At 36.8% G+C, this 19,401-nt stretch overlaps 2 protein-coding genes across 3 annotated transcripts; one reads left to right on the top strand and one right to left on the bottom strand.

Moving 5' to 3' along the window:
- Window positions 1-2,699: 2,699 nt before the first annotated feature.
- On the bottom strand, window positions 2,700-4,961 carry ppil1 (peptidylprolyl isomerase (cyclophilin)-like 1). The gene is made up of 4 exons (XM_084735244.1): window positions 4,769-4,961; window positions 4,266-4,420; window positions 3,089-3,157; window positions 2,700-2,937 (listed from the first exon to the last, which is right to left on the bottom strand). The coding sequence occupies exons 1-4, from the start codon at window positions 4,822-4,824 to the stop codon at window positions 2,717-2,719; spliced, it is 501 nt and encodes a 166-aa protein (XP_084591370.1). The 5' UTR covers window positions 4,825-4,961; the 3' UTR covers window positions 2,700-2,716.
- Window positions 4,962-6,913: 1,952 nt separating this feature from the next.
- eno1b (enolase 1b, (alpha)) lies at window positions 6,914-17,531 on the top strand. 2 transcript variants are annotated; one of them, XM_084735224.1, is made up of 12 exons: window positions 6,914-7,054; window positions 9,063-9,157; window positions 10,198-10,293; window positions 10,929-10,987; window positions 11,088-11,157; window positions 12,925-13,058; window positions 13,188-13,410; window positions 14,881-15,078; window positions 16,112-16,313; window positions 16,435-16,543; window positions 16,765-16,823; window positions 17,100-17,531. In XM_084735224.1, exons 2-12 carry the CDS (start codon window positions 9,073-9,075, stop codon window positions 17,167-17,169), a joined length of 1,305 nt encoding a protein of 434 aa, XP_084591350.1. In that variant the 5' UTR covers window positions 6,914-7,054; window positions 9,063-9,072; the 3' UTR covers window positions 17,170-17,531. The 2 variants fall into 2 exon arrangements, with proteins under 2 accessions (XP_084591350.1, XP_084591358.1); XM_084735232.1 differs by lacking the exon at window positions 6,914-7,054 and adding an exon at window positions 8,907-8,925.
- The last annotated feature ends 1,870 nt before the right edge of the window (window positions 17,532-19,401 follow it).

The following is a 19,401-nucleotide window of genomic DNA, read 5'->3' as shown; positions in this document are numbered from 1 at the left end:
AGTGTGGAATTATGAGGCTGGCACAGAGAAGATTATTCTTTTTCTCTTCCTCTATACCTGCTCCCAGTTTACACCCAAGGACACTTCTATATGTGTAGTTATTCTAGTCAATTCCTTTGCTATATGTAACAACTGTTGAATGTACTGGACAGTTATTTATTTAAACTGAGATTGCATACTCACATTGTTAAAGTATCTGGAATTTAAATACTTCTCTATTTTTTATTATACAGTATGTCTATATATTTGTGACTAAACTGTTAGATATTTTGTTAAAATTTGGATACAGGGTAAGAGAGCTGATTACGAGAGGTAATTCTCTCTTTTCCAAGGTAAAAGAATAGCTAGTGAAATAGAATGTGAAGGTCCAGTGAGTGTGCATGATTTACAGGGTGATTTGGGCTGAAATGGAATATAATATTCATAAGTATGTTTTCATTAGAGTATAGTCATCTAAAAACGAGAATTCCTGTGTTTATGTTACCTTAGAATGAGCCGTTTGTGTCTACAGAGAGTATCGGTCCTCTTTCACCGAGGCCACCATGTGCACTGCCATGTTTCTACAGTAGCCCAGGACAGACAAACACTGGCTTTAGATGCAGCCTTTTGCAGGCGCTGTAGGTTCTCTTACATGCTAGGAGCAGCAGAGGAAGATGAGGTGTTTGCAGTCTGCAACCTTACAGCTAGATGCGACTAAACCTTACACACTGGTTTTCATCACTAGACTTGGCTTAGATTTACAGATGTGTTGGTTTACACTGATGCAACCTGAGGCTTATTAACCTTTAAACTGTTTACTGATTTGGGCTTCAACATTGCTGTCTTTGACCTCAGTGACCTCCTCTGTACAAGTTTTCAATGCAGTGTTCAAGTCAGACTCATAACTATGCCATTAAATCCAGTTCTCATTCCAATACCAACACTTTGTAGCACCCCTCTGCGCTTAACGGTATCTTGTGCATCTGTATTTAAAGTAATCTCAATGTCAACTCATCTGCATCGCGTGACCAAGTATAAAGAATGAGAGAGTTTGAATGTGGAGGAGATGGGTGGATGGTTGGGTCAGACCAGTTTTAATCCAAAAAATAGTCTTTTCCTAAACTGCAAATGTGTCAAACTTGTTAAACTTGTATTAAAAAGACTTAATGGCAGCATTTCATACACATGCCAAAGGGAACCTTGTGCATCAGTATGACATACAGAGGGTTGTGACGAGACCCTTCTAGCACTGTGACCTCTGCAGCTGTTCCTCTCCTTTGTTCTCCTGTTTTTTTTCTGACTGAACGGGCCTGAGCTGCCATTATTCTGTTATTATAGCACAGTCATTCATCTGTGAAACTCCCTGAATATCGTTACACTACGGCACTGACCCAATCATCAGCCTCATTGGGGTGGTGTTGATTTTCCTATTGTTCGGATGTGATCTCAATTAAAACCAACTCGTATGGGGGTTTTTTCTCGTTACTTTTCTAACGCAAACTCATCAGATTGGCATTGACTGAGTAAAAAACCATGGAGTGATGAAACTTTCATCTAATCGTTTGTGTATTCACTATATAGTTTACCTATTTTACAACATACGGTGGGCAACTGGATTTACCTTCTCAAAAAACTGTTCTGTCACAGCCACTCACAGTTTGAATTTATAACACAAACACTATAGTGCCTTAAACACTGAATTGTATTTTTACTTTTTTGGTACTCAGTATTTCCTTGGATTACTATATTGATGATGTTTTTATATACAACTTTTGTCTTTATACATGACTTATTTGTGATATGAATTTGCATAATAAAATATTTGGGGCATTATTGCTTGTTCATTTTCATGCGAGTTTGGTGAGTGAACTGATATATGGTCGAGTGATCATTAAGCAATTAACAGGCATTAATAATTACTGAGAATCAGAGGTTATAGAACGTTCTGAGGGTGTCGTACAAAATGTTTTTACAAAGTTTTGTAAATGACCACACTCAGCTTATAACAAAATAAAAAGCTAAATGTTTTAAGGAGAAGTACCACAAAATAAATTCTTAATGGGTATAGGTCTTTTTAGTTCGACATCGCAGATTGGAAAGTAACAGTTTACCTACTTTGTGCAAAGCAGCTGTCTTCACCTTCAAAGACAACAATTCTGTAAACTCACATGCTATCCTGCCACCCAAGTTTTGGGAAAACTCAAATTTTGAGGTACTTTGACTGTAATTTAATATTTTTAATTTATGCTACTTTATTGTATATGTATTTAGACGGCTACATTTCAGAGGGAAATACTGTTCTTTCTTTCTCCACTACATTTATTTAACAGGTAAAGTTAACTGTTAAACTTAAGATCAGCATTGTACATGAATAAATCTGATAAGATTATAACAATATGCCTTGCATAAAGAAAGTAGCTTGATTAAATGGTATTTCTGAAAAGACACAAGCAGAGTGCCATCTAGTCCCATAATATAGGAGAGAAGGCCAAGATCTCTACAGCTCATACTGCCAAAACTGCAACTCGCACCAAAACAACCTACATGGATAAATACCACTACAGGTAAAAAAAAAACAAAAAACTAAAGTTGGTACTGCTGCAATACTTTCATGGATTGATTATTTCCATAAGCTAGCCATGTTATACAATTAAGACATACGAAGCTTACACATTGAAACATTTAACATTTATTTAAAAAAGAAAAAAATGTGTAAAAAAAAAAAAAAAGTATTTGTTTAACTGGCTACATTAGTTCTGATGATTTTGATATCATCGACTGGCCGATCTTGACCCTGTGTCTCCACCATCCCGATGCGGTTGAGCACTCCCATCCCCTGGCATACTCTTCCGAAAATACTGTGCTTTCCATCCAACCACTGAGTGGGTCCGAGAGTGAGGAAAAACTGGCTGCCGTTTGTGTCTGGTCCTGCATTGGCCATCGCGACAATACCTGCACCTAACAGACACAAATTAGATGAGAGAATCAAAAATTCATGTTAAGTTCCAACCTTGAAAATAATACAGTTAAAAGCAATTTACAAACTTTAAAGACCTTGTACAAACCCTGCACATTGTATTTGATTGAGATTTTTCCTCTGTGAAATTACCTGTGAATTTCAGTTCTGGGTTCAGCTCATCTTCGAACTGTTTGCCAAATATGGAGGCACCACCGCGACCTGTTGGAAGAACAAAGATCAGTAAACTACAGACTTGTACTGCTGAAATGTCTTCATCATATGACCTTCAAACTTAGCTGTGAGATGCATTTTGCTCTGTTGATATTTCACACTGGCTTTGCCAAAGAGCTCAAGTTTTGAGATTGATTAGTTGCAGATTAGTCTGCAACAGGAATGCTGCTAGATAGGCTCTACATACAAGACAGAAAAAAGGTTACCACTCGATACAAACTTGCTGGTTAATTGCTCCAAAAACAGCTGGTAAATTTACTACATTAAGGTATAAATCACGACATGTCACTGTCCATACAAATTAATGTTCCTTGGGCCCTTTGGACATTAGGTGGTAAGGCTTGGCTTACAGTTTTCAAATTCAGCCCTAATGGTGACAGATGAGGTGGAGGTCAGGGCTCTGTTAGGGCCAGTCTAGTTCTTTCAAAAGCATGTAACACAATTCCTTTTCCCTTCATGTTTCACTTCGAAACAAGAAAGGACTTTCCCTATATGGCTGCTATAAAGCTGGAAGCACTCCATTTTCTTAAAAAAAAAAAAAAAAAAAGTAGAAAAAATCATTGTGAGTTGTAGCATTAGATTTCTCTGGAACACTGAATTTTATGGGCTGTTATTTGCTTATAGTTTTTCTAATAATTTCTCAAACGTTTCTGTGAAAGAAGCACATAATGAAAAAGTTTAAAGAAAATGGAGTTCTGAGACTGTTTTAGAGTATATGTAGTTGTTTTTGTTACAGACTAATTTATCAATCACGTGTGACAATTGTCAGCAGATTAATTCATAATGAAAATAATTGTTAGCTGGAACCCTACTTGAGTTTCTAAGCATTTATTTATTTCTGAAGAGACCTCCTTAAAAAGACCCGGTACAGTTACACCAAAGTATATTCACCATGTCCACCTGACAATATGTATAAAGCAATTAACTACACCTGATTAACTGAGAGTGTACCAACTGAACACTATTTGACCTATAATTAGGGACAAACTGTATAGTTCAGGAAATGTCCAGGAAACTTTCACAAGCCCAAAAGCAACAGATCAAAACAACACCTGCCCCCTCTGGATGTACAGTAAAGTGTATGCGATGAACCAACCTGTTCCCGTAGGGTCTCCTCCCTGCACCATGAAGTCTTTGATTATCCTGTGAAACTTGGTGTTGTTGTAGTATCCTCTCCTGGCCAGCTCTGCAAAGTTCTTGCAGGTTTTTGGTGCGTGTCTCCAGTACAGCTCCACCACCACCGTCCCCATCCTGAAATGCGTGGTCAGTATCAGTAAAAACCGTCACTGAGCAGCACATGCTCTCACAATGTTCAAGATAAAGTAATGTGTGATATCGGGTGGCTCACAACAAAACCAGCATGCTGACAAAGAACCAAACAATCTGCAGATTTCGTTATATCCGGACATGACAGCACTCGGACGGAGTGATAAACATTATCCAGAGCTAGACCTAGAATAAATATATTTATTGCCAAATTAACCTATTAAGTACAGAGTTTCCCCAACATCACCAAACCGTTGGGAAACTACTTTGACTTCACGTTATTGAGAGCTAGCGGCTAGCAGAGTTAGCCCAGAGCTGTTAATAAAGACTTACGTGGTGTCCAGAGCCACTGTGGGCGGCTGCCATGTGTCTGGAGGTATCCCGGACATTATCACTCCAAACACAAACGTTTATCAGTCTTAAAACGAATCTGTTTCAATATAAAGTACGTGTTTAGCAGCCTACTACGTTCATTCATTTACCGCAGGGAGTTTCTTCTTCTGTGGTTACCGCTCATTTCCTCTACATGTGTGAGGAAGTCAATTACAATTGACTGCCCTCTATTGGACAATATGTGTCATGACATGTTGGCTTCGTGGGTGAGGACTGAGTAACGCTTTGCCTCTTGAAGTTAAGTATTTCATTATTTTGTGGTACTTGTACTTGTACGACTTGAGTATTTCTGTTTTTCAGCTTTTTATATTCCAACTCTACTTCAGTTCACGAGGTACTTTTTATTCCACTACATAAATGTATTACCTTTATTTACTGGTTGCCTTGCAGATTCATTGACACATCAATAATATTAATCCCATGATATAATATGCAGTATATGATGAAAATGGGCCATTCTGCATAATCATAATTTATGCTAATTGTAAAATTTTGAATGCAGTTGTAGTAGTCTTGTAGTTGTAGTAGTAATGCTGAGTATTTCTACACTGTGGTACTGCTACTTAACCAATGGATCTGAGTCAGGGAGAAGTGGTACAGTTGTAGCACTGGTACAAGTGTAACACTCATATTTTTTTCTAAATGTGAGGATGCACATGGGACCTCATCACACACACACACACACACACACACACACACACACACACACACACACACACACACATGTTAATGCCTTAGTCCACTGTTCCTCAAGATTTTTACACCATGTACCATCTCAGAAAATGTTAGCCTCTGCAACACAACTGTTATGACTGACATGGAGAAGAGGCAGGATATTACTGGATATTACAAAAGGTTAATCAGTGTGAAAAATCATGCATAGACGTAACATCAACAAATGTCCATTAACAAACCCTTCATGGTAATACAGATCTTAAGTATAGGTTGACAAAAGAGAAAAAGGAAACTGTCATGGTCTGTGCCTGTAAGAGCAAGAATGGAGATATTTATGACTAGATATTATGATGAGAGATAAGAAGAGTTCATGCAGAGCACATGTGATGGTGTGAGAAAGTAATTTATGAGAACTCCTGCAGGCTACGATCATTAGACAGAGCGGCCAGTAGCCAGACATTTATTTTCTGCTGATCATAGCTATTTAAATCATAATCTGCAGTATGTCTGCCTTCACCCTGGGAGCTCACATTAATTGCTTTCTCATACTTTCCTACTATGTGCTCTATATGAACTCTTTTTATCTCTCATCAAAATATAGTCATACATATCCTCATTCCTGCCCTCACATGTACAAACAAGAAAAAAACATGTGAATTGTGAAATAACTCTGTCCCACATCTGTGGAGAGAAATTAGTCGACACAATTAAATCGACACATAAAATATCAATATTTATTCAGGTTGTGTGCATTTGTTAAACTGTTTTACATGTGTTCAAACTGCATGATATTTGTATATGGCTTGGGACACACTTTGGTATGCACCACTTTCAGTCTAACTTCTCTCCATGCTCCTCTGCTCAGTGCAGTTCATATTCTAGTTATATTATATATATATTAATCTGTTTATTTCTGGGAGCCCAAGTTTCCCATCCTGACATATTCTTTGAAAAACAGATTTATGTATACTTACAGCAGCTTTGCTAGTAAATATTCATAGTTTAAAAAAAGAGAAGAACTAACACTGATTATTGACAATAATGGTGTTGTGTACATCTACATAGAGAGGAGTTTCCACACACACACACACACAAAAAAAAAAAAAAATATATATATATATATATAATTATAGAATTATTCATATGTTGACTATGTAGTAATGTGTACACAAACACACAGAGCAATATATTTTCTGTAATGCTACACACCAGGTGTATATCATGTAGCTTTTCATTTTTATTTTATATATAATATATTTGTATTTAATAATTAATAATAAGAAGAATTTTATTTCTGACTCTTGAGCTGCTGTAACAAGTGCATTTCCAAGTGCAAGTGCAGTGGAGTTTATCCTATTTTTCTCTTCATTTAGTGTACTTCACCTTGAAAGCTATGGGGGCAGCAACACGCACAGAACGCGTCGAGCGTGCTGAGAAATAAGGAGGAGAAGAAGAAAGTCTTCTTCCCTGATTCTTCCTTTGCACTTGAAGTTGCCTTCAGCCTGTCAGCATTTCAACTTCTCTATACTGATTTCAACGGTTGGCAGCAAGGTAGAGTCAACTATTTGCGCTGTTTCCACCATTGTAAGCAGGGATATTTAATTAAATTGTTTTTTATATCGGGTGTAGTCTGTCAACAGGCTCCTTGCTGCTAGTTCAGGTTCGCTAGCTAATCTTCGCAGTCGCAATCAAACCTGATGCTGCTGTAACCAGGAAGCGTTGTGTTTGAGGTCAGGGTAAAAGTTGTCAAAGTTCAAGTTCTGCTTAAAGTTTTAATTACTTATTGTGTTATTTGGTTAGAGAATGGTTTGAGGATGTGTTCTTTTCATGCAATAATTAATCACAGTAGAATCACAAATTCTTAAATTCCTTATAAAATGCAGTAAAAACAAACAAACAAATCTTAATCGGATGTCCACTTGTAAGAAGCTTTTTTTAACCACTAGTAATTGAATCTTGAGTTTTAATATTTTCTATGACAGTGAGTCATATTGACAGCTAGCTGCTATCTTAAGTGAATTACATATGTTTGCAGGTATAATATGGAAACTTGTATATATTTATTAGAGCTGTATTGATTAATCAATCATTAATCGAATATTAAGTTAATAATACTGATTAATCATTTTGAGTCCTTTTTTAATTTAAAAAGAGGCCAAAATGCGCAATTTCAGCTTCTTAAATGCGAACATTTCTGGATCCCCTATGACAGTAAACTTAATATTTCTGGCCTGTAGACAAAATTAGTAATTTGTACAAGTTACCTTGGGAAACCAGTAATCACCATTTTCTGAAATTTCATGGATCAAACAACTTTATCGACACATTAATGGATAGATTAATCAAGACTTCCTAATGTTATTGATTAGGGTTGAAAGATATGCAACAAAAGAAAAATCATATTGTGATTATTTTCACTGATATTGTGATATGTGTCATGATTTTAGTGGGAATGTTAATTTTTTAATGCTAGAGCTTCTCTGAAGCACAACAATGTTTCGTTTATAATGGTATGATCTGACATAGTTTGCCTTTATCAAAAAAACTGCAGTGCCTGCAGTATGGATGTTGCACTTGGCCATATTGCAATTTTATTAAATTTTGCAGAATTGCTCAGTCATACATTTAATTATATAATACGTGAAGCTGTTGGCTGACTTGTTTCTGCACTCATATTAACGTTAGTGTTACAAATACATTGCCCAAACACATTATGCATTTATTTTTTTTTTAGTATTCAATTTCCCGCCATTATGGTAGATTTTTTTTCTAGGCTAATTCTAACTGCACTCCAGGTCTACCTGAACCTCAGGTATATATTATTTAATTATGATAAATAATAATTTCAAGGTCCGTTTATTTACTGATAATTTTTCAGCTCCAATATTAATCACACATCCCTAACATATTAGGTAATGATGAAGCTCTACAGTATTATACTGCAGTTTAAATGCCTACATTTAATTTTGGAAATTTCAACAGGAGGTGCAGTTTCCTCGTTGTTCTTAATTTTGGCATGAAATCCAGTCTGCAGGAAGAGCCATTGTGTTGCCTCCTTGTTTATCTGGCAGGCAAAGGGGGGAGGGATTATTAGGGATATCATGTCATGTGATCAATTGCAGAGGGACGTTGCCACAGCAGAAATTCTGTTGAAATCAAAGTAGCATCATGACTTTGCTAAAATTTTAATTCATATAAATTTTGCTGCAGTAACCCAGTCTAGTTGTAGTCTTAAGCTTAACCTTGCTTTGACAGTTGCAGCAGTTTCTGCATCCTTATTGCCATGTGATTAATCAGATGAGAAGGTCTAATCCAATTAGGATGGTAGCATGCTTGTTAGCACGACTAAGCTTGCAGCTAGGTCAGGATATTTTTGTGAGTAAGCCCCAAGGAGAAAAGAGAGTAAAAGAGGAACGCCAGTAGTAAGAGAAAAACAGGCTTTTAGATACTGTTGAGTTTATATTTGTTTTGTTCTTCTGTCTCAAGCCTGAGTTGTTAGAGGCTGCACTGTGTGTTTGTCCAGATAATAACAACCTGAACTTCTCTGTCTCATCTTAAGGTCTTACACCATGTCTATTGTCAAGATCCACGCCCGACAGATCTTTGATTCTCGTGGAAACCCCACCGTAGAGGTCGACCTTTACACTGAAAAAGGTAGGGAGCAATGAATGACTTAATAGATAAAGTCCAGAAATATTGCTAATCTGCTTCAGTAACATAAAATATGTAATATAAAGGGTTGTATTGAATAGTTCAAAGCCTTATTCATAATGTTAGTGTTCAAATTCAAAATCAACAGTAGAGTGCTGTGCAGCTTATTTATTTATTTATTTATTTTTTCTTCTCCATGTGTATTCATTCTGTTTAAACCCAGTGTAGCTACAGAGTTGCAGATAAAGGTCAGGGCAGCTCCATACCGACTAGCATTGGAAAATACCTCTGATACCTAAAATGCTGGCACCAGCAGGTACAAGAGTCTATGAATCGATTCAATGCAATGTAATTTCTTCTGATTCTTTTGAGTGTCCTCCTGCATTCTTCACAGCAGGGTTGTGTGGAACTTACACTTTAATAAGAAAAAAGCTGGGTAGACACGCGTGCATTCAACTCACATGTCTATAGGCGCAGACAGCCAGTTTGATGTACAGTAGGTGTTTGCAGTACATGATTTAATGTGAAACTAGTGCAAGTGAAATTTATAGGAATCAAGAAGCAGACTTGAAATTAAAATTCCTCAGTGATTCCTTTGGAAAAGTTATTTTGAAATCAATCCTTGTTTAGAATCGATTCTCGATGCCCAACCCCACCTAAAACAGAACCCTGCTGCTTCTTAGGTGCATACCATATGCCCTTTTTTATCCCAGGATGGGGAAGTCATGGTCGATGATATTCATTGTCTGTAGGCAGCTAATACCAGAGTTTTAGTAACTGTCAAGATACTGTTGTTAGAGCTACAATGATTAATTGAATGATTAATGATGATGAATTGGTTTTGTAAAAATAAGAAATGTTTTTCAGGGTGATGAAGTCATAAAATAAATCAGACATTCAAAGCTTCATTTGAAAACCTCAACTGAAACATCAGGTGTAAAAAAAAATATTTATTATTATTTGTTAAATTTTTAAGAAGTTTTTAGTGATTCTTTTGTCACCACATGTCACATCCTCTTTCTGTTCCTATGTGCATTTTACAGGCTTGTTCAGGGCAGCCGTACCGAGCGGTGCATCTACCGGAATCTATGAAGCCTTGGAGCTCAGGGACAATGACAAGACTCACTACCTTGGCAAAGGTTTGTTCACCGTTTTCTGTTTCTCTTTTTGTGAAGGAAAAATAGATAAATGTCAGGTCTGGTTTTGATCTTTAGAATATTTACCACTAATTATAAACAAGCTTTATTGCCTTTACAGTTTGAAGCATAATTCAGTTTAAAGGAAAAATACAGTATTTCATACTTTGCTCATTTTTTCTGTCATCTTTACTCTCCACTCTCTCTCTTCCTTTTTTACCAGATGGGAAAGGGTTAGTGAGTTTCCATCATTAATCAAAAACTGAAGTTTGTGTATTTGACAGTGGAATAATTAATTATTTAATAACATGGTCATAACAACTGATCATTGAATGGTTTTGGCAATCAACTAGATATGATTTGCATGGTGACGGTGTCAGTAAAGCATGCCCTCACTCCAGTACTGATGTGTAGACTGTGGGTTGAAGTACAGCTCATGTTGAATGAGAGTTATACGTTTTTTAATCTAATACCAATAATTTTAAAAATATCATTTATACTATTGCATGCTTCTCTGCATATGTAATTTAAGAAGTAAAAGTTGCATGTGTTTCTAAATCTGTGTCTATTATTAGCTTTACGAGATTAACCCTCAGTTTTGTGAAATAATAATAATCACACTAATCTGTCTGTCACAGGAGTCTCGCAGGCCGTAGAACACATAAATTCAACTCTTGCACCTGCACTTGTCAGCCAGGTAAGACAATAAATGTCCCTCTTTGTCTCTGTCTGTTTTGAGGTTTCGCTTCTTTCATTGTTTCAGTGCCAGTGTGAACTTGTTCCTCCCGTTTCCTCAGGAAGTGTCTGTGGTTGAGCAAGAGAGAATTGACCAGATCATGATTGACCTCGATGGCACAGACAACAAATGTAAGTTTGACTTTTTTAACTAACTTTTAAAACTACTAATATAACTATACATGTTGCAAGATAGTATTAATAACTATCTAGAGTACGGCAGATTTCTGGTGAAGGAGAAATCTGTAATATATTTACTGCACTGAATCATCAAAATGATCATGATATCTTATCAGAGATTAAGGAAACATGCTAAGTTGATATTCTGGCTTCTGTGACAACAACACCACAGCCAGCATGTTTGCCGAATGAGTAAGTGTCTGTTTATGAGATGTAAGAAATCCTAAGTAATCTTGTAGAATATAATAGTAGTAACGGATAAATTGAGCAATATGTTAATTACATCTTGCAGGCTGTAACACAGAGAGTCACTGAACTCTGACTCAAGGGTGTATATTTTCAAGAGCAGTGTGCTTTTGTTTTTAGGATAATGGGCTTTATAACTTTATATTGACAGAGAATCAACTCTTCGCTAAGCCCCGCCATCCTCAGTTACTGTTGCTACACCTGTCAAGCTTTCCATTCCCACATTGCACATATGCTGTTTACAGTGATAAAGGCGGCAGATTTTACTTCAAATTCGGGAGTACTTGTTGAAATGCAAGGGTCTTTGATTCCATCAGACTTTTTTGTCTTTCCATCTAATACATTTTAAACTGAGAACCTGGTGACTCTGTATTACTGTAAAGTTATGTAACAGCTGCGTACATGATATAATGTTAGTAATACGAGACTGAGGCTAAAGCTGGCTTACATTTTAGCAAATATTAGTCAGACGTGGAAATGCGACATATGTATATAATAGATGATAGAAATGCACTCATTAACATGGGAGCAGAAGGCACAGGGATTAGATTAAGTGCGGCGGACGTTGAGATGGTCACCCAGCCGACCAGCCAGACCGACATCGCTTCAGGAAGTGAGCCGAATGAGAGCCAAGCTAACCCAGCTGGTATGTGCTTCTCGCATCCGCAAGTGCGCGGACCTAAGCAACCCAGAGAGATGCATTGTCATAGGCTGACTTTGATTCTGCACCAGCCCACATCCTTCTCCTCAAACTCCCCACAAGGAGTAAGCTGTGAATTTTTTTGCAAATGCAGTGGTATCTAACACAAGTTTGGCTGAAGGTAACATCACTGTAGCTAGTAAGCTAGCATTAGTTGGCGGGACATACTAACATTCACAGCTTACGTTCAGACAAAGACAAAGTCTAATCCATTCCCCACACACGTGCTCCGTATTTTACATTTTTGAAAGATATAAAAGAGAGGATAGTGTCCAAACTCATGAGACACCGAGTATTGCTCATCTCAGGGCCCCATGCACATGGCTTCAACATGGAGAGAAATGTGAAGTGTGACACGCTGCGATGCCCTAGTTACGGTTGCTAAACTGTGATTGGTCAGTTGCTGTTTGCGGGAGGGGCTTAGCAACTTGCTTGTTAAATATATTGTTCATGGCTCAGAATACTAGATAGATACTGAAAAGTCTGTTCTCAGTATGTGACCTGCAGGCTTCAGGTTTTCTCATCACACTAGTTGTAAGTTGTATAATGGACCAAGACTCCAAACTATTTGTGATCTCAGAAATCCCTGCTGGTATGTTCACATAAAAAACTGAGATTTCAAGTGAGAACAAAGAAACTTTCCTCCTTCAGGAGACGATTGTATCATATACATCATTCTGCACAGTCAAACATCCAAACAATTTAACAAGAAGAAAAATACATTTGAGTGGAGGTTGATTTAAAATATTTTTCTTTTTCTTCTTTCCAAACAGCCAAGTTTGGAGCAAATGCCATCCTGGGTGTGTCCCTGGCTGTTTGCAAAGCTGGTGCTGCAGAGAAAGGTGTCCCCCTGTATCGTCATATTGCTGACCTTGCAGGAAACCCCAAGGTCATCTTGCCCGTGCCGGTGAGGATCTGTGTGCCAATTTAGATACATCAGTTTCCTGGTATTTTCTCCTCATTATTCAGCCCCCCTCCTGTTCATTGTGAAGTCATAGCTCTCATCTCTCAACCCCCCCACCTCCACCTCGACCAGGCCTTCAATGTGATCAATGGCGGCTCCCACGCTGGCAACAAGCTCGCCATGCAGGAGTTCATGATCCTGCCGGTCGGTGCAAGCACCTTCAAAGAGGCCATGCGCATCGGCGCCGAGGTCTACCACAATCTCAAAAACGTCATTAAGAAGAAGTATGGCCAGGATGCCACCAATGTGGGCGACGAAGGAGGCTTTGCTCCAAATATCCTAGAGAACAAGGAAGGTATGTAAAGAGGAATGACTTCATTTGAGCTACTGATGTATTAAACTCTCCTGGAAGCACAAGATTAGCCCTGTTTTAAGATTCCTTTCCAAAAAAAAGTTGTGTCAATCAGTGTGCTTTAAACCAAATGTTCAACCAGGAAAAAAACACTGGAAATCTGCACAAAATTTTGATTTATTGTGCAACTATAAAAGAAATTACTATTCTGAGAAGTAGATTTTTGGGAACACTGGCATTTTAGTGGACTTAAATATCATGTGCTATAATCATAGTATCAGGGCCCATTCACCCTGACTCTGTATGGTTTAGTCAGAACCAAAATTGGAGGTGTGAAACCTCCCCTGGACCACAGTCTTGACCAAACAGCTGAGCCTTCATCCAACTGAAGGAGGCAGTCTCCATTCAGTTCATTTGTTTTGCATTGAGCCACGGTAACACACAGGAGAGGAGGAGACCAAATGTTTAACTGACATGTGGTCTGATGACTGTTCAAAAAGTCAGTTGGGAAAAATCACTTTTGGCACTCAAATTATTTTCCTAGAGGATGAGAGAGAGAAGAATTGAACTGAAATGACAACATGCCAGTATCAGACACACACCTGTCTACAAACAAATCCACTGCGAGTACATGGAGACATAGCTGACATAGATGATGCTGGCAGGACTTAGATATGCCATCTATTGTTCTTTAGTGCACTCATGATTATAAAGTGAAACCAATACCAACCCACTCAGATGTACACAGTGTAACAAAAATGTGAACCTTGGTTTGGACTTTCAGGGGTGAAAAGGCCATAAGTGACCATGAAAAAAAAAACAACTGCAAAGTTTTGTTAATTTATTTGTTAGGCTCCCCAGTAGCTGTGTCCTGAAACAAAGCTATTTCTCTATGGGGTCTGCACCTAAATGCTTACTAAACTTTACAATCCACACAAATGAACAAATGTAAAATGATACAATAAACATTAGTCATCACAGATGGTAAACAAAAAACGTATATTAAAGAATAAGTCATATTTATGAGACAAATACTACGCTGGTGACTCTCTTAACAGAGTTCCCAGCAAAAACTACAAATTCCACATGCATGGCATCCTACCAATATGATTTGTAATGCATGTAAGGCACACGTGAGTCAAGTAACAAACACAACCATACTAAACATGTTTTGTCAACATTTTGACACTGCAGTTGATGATGGGGTTTTAATAGCATGTTTTATCTTGAAAGATGATGCAATTTAAAACACAGCAAACTACAGACTCAAAATGATAATACTGTTAAAACATATTATGATACAGTATTAACAGTTAAAAATGTATGTTTTTAAGTAATACTTTAGGGGCTTCTATTTTCTGGTCATTCAGTGTGGAAATCATCATCATCTTCCTGCGGTGCTCTGTGCAAATTTGTAGCGTATATTGTGATAAGAAAAACTCTGCAGCTCATACTGATTGTTTAACCCTGCAGCTCTGGAGTTAATAAAGGAGGCCATCACCAAAGCAGGATATACAGATGAGGTTGTGATCGGCATGGACGTGGCAGCGTCTGAATTTTACAGGGAGGGAAAATACGACCTGGACTTCAAGTCTCCTGACGACCCGAGCCGTTACATCACTCCTGACGAGCTGGCTGATCTCTACAAGAGCTTTGTGAAGGATTATCCAGGTAACCTCCTGACACTTTTCTCTTTTCACGTTATTCAGCAGGAAGAGCAGGACAACAATATAATAGTAATGTCAGAACCAGCATAGCCTCACGAAGGGAAGAGATCTGGCTGTTCTGTTGCTATGTTCATCCTCAGAGGACCAGATAAATTGATGGTGTGCTACTGTCAGCGCTGGTTTACAACATCAAACACCTGTTTCATCCTCAGAAAACTGTCAAGAGCATTGATACTTCAACTTTTTTTTTTTTCTGAACTTCATTTTTTGAATGTTCAGGTAGATGGAGCACAAGGTTGAAAGAAGTTAAATTTTTTTAAGCATGTGAGACTTAATCAAAGCCTTCACCAACTTGTCCTTTGACTCACAGTGACAGCAAACCAAAACAGTTGTGAATTTGAGCAGGAGCTTAAAGTCAAATGAATATTTATCACAACGGATCTTGTTTGTTTGAAGTAAAAATATAATGCTGTACAAAGATAAAGATGGAGGTGTCACCCCCTGATTTTACGAGCATGTCAACAATGGTGAACGTCTTCATCTTCATTTATAATATAAATAACACAAAAACACAGTTCGCTGTACAAGATATAGTTTAAATCTTATATACTGTACAGCAAATTGGCTTAACAATGTAAACTGCATTTACATAATATTAAAGAAACCAAAAAAAAATCACATTTAAGAAGCTGAAATGAGACTTCACTTTTTTCCATTAAAAAACATTAACCATTAATCGACTAGATGTCAACTACAATTAATCTGCCACTATTTTGACAATTATTTAATCTTTGCAGCTCCAGTCTCCAATCTCAATTACTATGGCGGGTGAAACGTTATTATAACTGATACAAATTATGGCTGTAACTAAAGAATATACAAGACGAAAATACAAGAAATATTTAATACTTTGAGTAGAAGCTATGATTGGCTCAATTTGGATCTTTTGGTGGAACAAAATAATCAGACATATTTCAGGTGAAGCCATAATGATCATCTGTCCAATGAGGAATGCCTGTTTTGTTTTTTTCACTCAGTGGTTTCCATCGAGGATCCCTTTGACCAGGACGACTGGGAGGCCTGGACCAACTTCACTGGAAGCACAGACATCCAGGTTGTCGGAGACGATCTCACAGTGACCAACCCTAATCGCATCAGCAAGGCCGTGGAGGTGAAGGCCTGCAACTGTCTGCTGCTCAAAGTCAATCAGATTGGCACAGTCACAGAGTCTATGCGAGCGTAAGTAAACACAGAATGAGTCGGAGATGTGTTTGAATCAACTGAATATTAGACTAAACAGCCTACTATACAATGACCTGTAATGTGTAGACCTCGATGAAGTAACTCCTCCTCCTCACAGGTGTAAGATGGCTCAGGAGAACGGCTGGGGTGTGATGGTCAGCCATCGCTCTGGTGAGACTGAGGACACCTTCATAGCAGATCTGGTGGTCGGCTTATGCACTGGACAGGTAAATTCAGATGATAAACGCGCCTATTGTTTGACTGTTTATATGATGGATTTATGCCAAAAATTAAGGATTTATCTCCACTGTTCATTATCACATTGGGTAACTATTTCCACTTTTTTAATGACTTTGAGAAAAGTGTGAATAAAAGACAGAAAATAGTCAACAATCAATATCAAATCTGTGAGACATGTTGTTGTACACATTTTGTCCCACACTTTCAGATCAAGACTGGGGCGCCCTGTCGGTCTGAGCGTTTGGCCAAATACAACCAGATTCTGAGGTAAGTCTCCATACAAACTGAGGAGTTTTACCAAAATCATGTAATTTTCAAAAGTATAAAGCCTGACCATGTATGTGTTATTCTTTAATTTGAAAAATAAAATACCAGCAATAGCTTTTCTGCTTATTAAATGGTGTTGTTTAAATTGTTTTGGTAGGTGAATTAATCTCAGTTTGTATAATTTCTGTACTTTTAAGCAGAGTTTTTCCAGTATACAACCTATTAAACATATACATTAAAGAGAGGAAGTTAACTTTCAGCCTTTTGTTATTGTAGAATTGAAGAGGAGCTCGGAGACGAGGCTTGTTTCGCCGGGAAAAACTTCAGAAATCCACTGGCTGAGTAAATGGATGGAGCGTTTACTTACAGTACATTTACTCACATACAAATTGATTCATGCTCACAAATCTGTAATAACATGTTGGATAATAATGGAAAACACCTCAAAACAATAATGGTTAAAGTAGAACTACTTGAAAAACTAACAGAGGTGATGAATTTATAGAGAGAATATGAAACGTAGGGACTGAAGTTGTGGCACTTGACCATCAAGTCTAACACTGTATTCTGTGCTGTTTGTAAATGTGAATTAAAATAATAGACCTGATTATAATTTGAGTGATGTTGAGTAACACCACTGACAATCTGTAATAACAGAAACTGCATTTGGAGACAGTTAATAAAAAAAAAGTTTTCTTAGTGACAGAATGTTGTGTCATTATTATTTATACCATGTTTGATTTTATTTTGTAGGGGTGGTGGATCTTTTGTTGGCTTGTATGAGAATTCTTTTCCACATCTTTAATTATTTCAGTGATTTAAATACATGTCCAATGAAATTAAACAAACAGTCCATTAGAGAGAGGGATCTGCGGAGCCCTGAATCAATGTTAATATGGCTATTTCTCATATACATTATAATCAACACCTATAAACGAAAAGAGAAAACGTGCTTAGAGCTTTTCATTTCAAACTTTATTCCTCCGTCTGGCTGAAGTGTTTCTGCGTTTCAGTTCACACTCCTGCGCTGCTTTTCCGTGCGAGGCAAAATTAAATTCACTGCAATGTGGAAAAACCTTGTATTTTGATTGTAAACTTCTGATTGTTCTTCTTAAACTCTGGCTCCTGATTCTGTTTTCCATCACCTACTTGTCCTGTTCACACACACATACACACACTTTTATATTTTAAAAGTCCTCTGCACCTTTGCAGGAGAACACTGAAGCTTGTTGTTTACTTTTGATGGAAAACTTTTATCAGAGCACAATCAGTATCCAGCAAAATAGTCTAATTTCACTCAGTCTCATTGGTCTCTCAGGGATAATCATTTTAGTTTGTTCATCCTGATTCTCTGAAGTCCTTATCAAAAGTTTTTTTTTCCTTCATCATAAGTTGCAGACCTGACAGAACTATAATTGTATAATGTATTCAAGCATGCATAAATTCAACTTTTTGATGTTCAAGAGCAGTAAAATATTGAGTTGTATGTCTTTTTACCACATGTTTCTAATTTTTGTGAAGGTAATAAGTCGTGGAAGAAGTACATCACTTAATTAAAAGTCCTTATGCGATTTCATTAAAACTTAATTAAAATAATTAAAGCACTCAATGCAATTACTCACACATTAATGTAAAAGCAGGAGTTTACTGCTGTTGTTGGTTGAGATGAAGTTAATTTTTAACTCATTTGTAGCCTGTAGAAACATTTCTCAATTTTTTCTCAATAGAAAATATATCAGGCATCCCCTCATGTATGTCCCTTGGAATAATTTGATGTTACCTATTTTTTTTTTTTTTATTCTACTTATTTATGTGAAAGAACAACAGAAGGATATTACAGACATCAATTAAAGGTATTTTATCATGTTACATCACATAATACCTACACACACATATACACATCAAATGTGGATTCTAATTATTTTAAATAGCATTTAAATAATAATAAAAAAAAAACCACAAGAACAATAATCAGCCTAGCCTGTATTGCATGTGTTATATTGTATTGCTGTATGAATTAACTGTGTATTAATAATTATAAATGTAAAAATTAATTACGTTTTTTTGTATTTTATATATGATACTTGAATTAAGACAGGGTATCAAATGTTGCCTGTAAAGCCGAAAAATAGTTTAGTTTAGTATTTTAAAATTTTAATTTTAATTTTTTAAAAGGAAAGAATAATGAAATACAGTGCAGGGAGAGGCAAAAAGCCCAAAGGGCTTATTTGAAGCCTCCACCTAGTAAAATGTTCACAAAGTAATTAAGAACTCAAAATACAGAAAAATACAGATAAGTACATAAAATAATACAAGTGATGGCAAACTAGTAATGACAAAATATGTTTGATTGCAACAACAAAAAAACAGCAATTATAAAATCAATTTAAGAGCAAAAAATGTGAGTATGTGATATGTATGACAATGTTAACATGTATGATGTGTATGTGACGGGAAAATTATACTATTTATGCTATGTCATACTATGTTATACTATGTTAATAAATAGCTAATAAAAAATAAAAACCCAATTTGAGGTATCTTTTGTGAAAATAAAGTTGTAAAATTGGCATGTATG

This window comes from Lutjanus erythropterus, chromosome 2 (assembly GCF_056507025.1).
Source record: "Lutjanus erythropterus isolate fLutEry1 chromosome 2, fLutEry1.hap2, whole genome shotgun sequence".
Lineage (NCBI taxonomy): Eukaryota > Metazoa > Chordata > Actinopteri > Lutjaniformes > Lutjanidae > Lutjanus > Lutjanus erythropterus.
The sequence above is the reverse complement of the archived record's forward strand: the minus strand, read 5'-3'. Positions and strand labels throughout refer to the sequence as shown.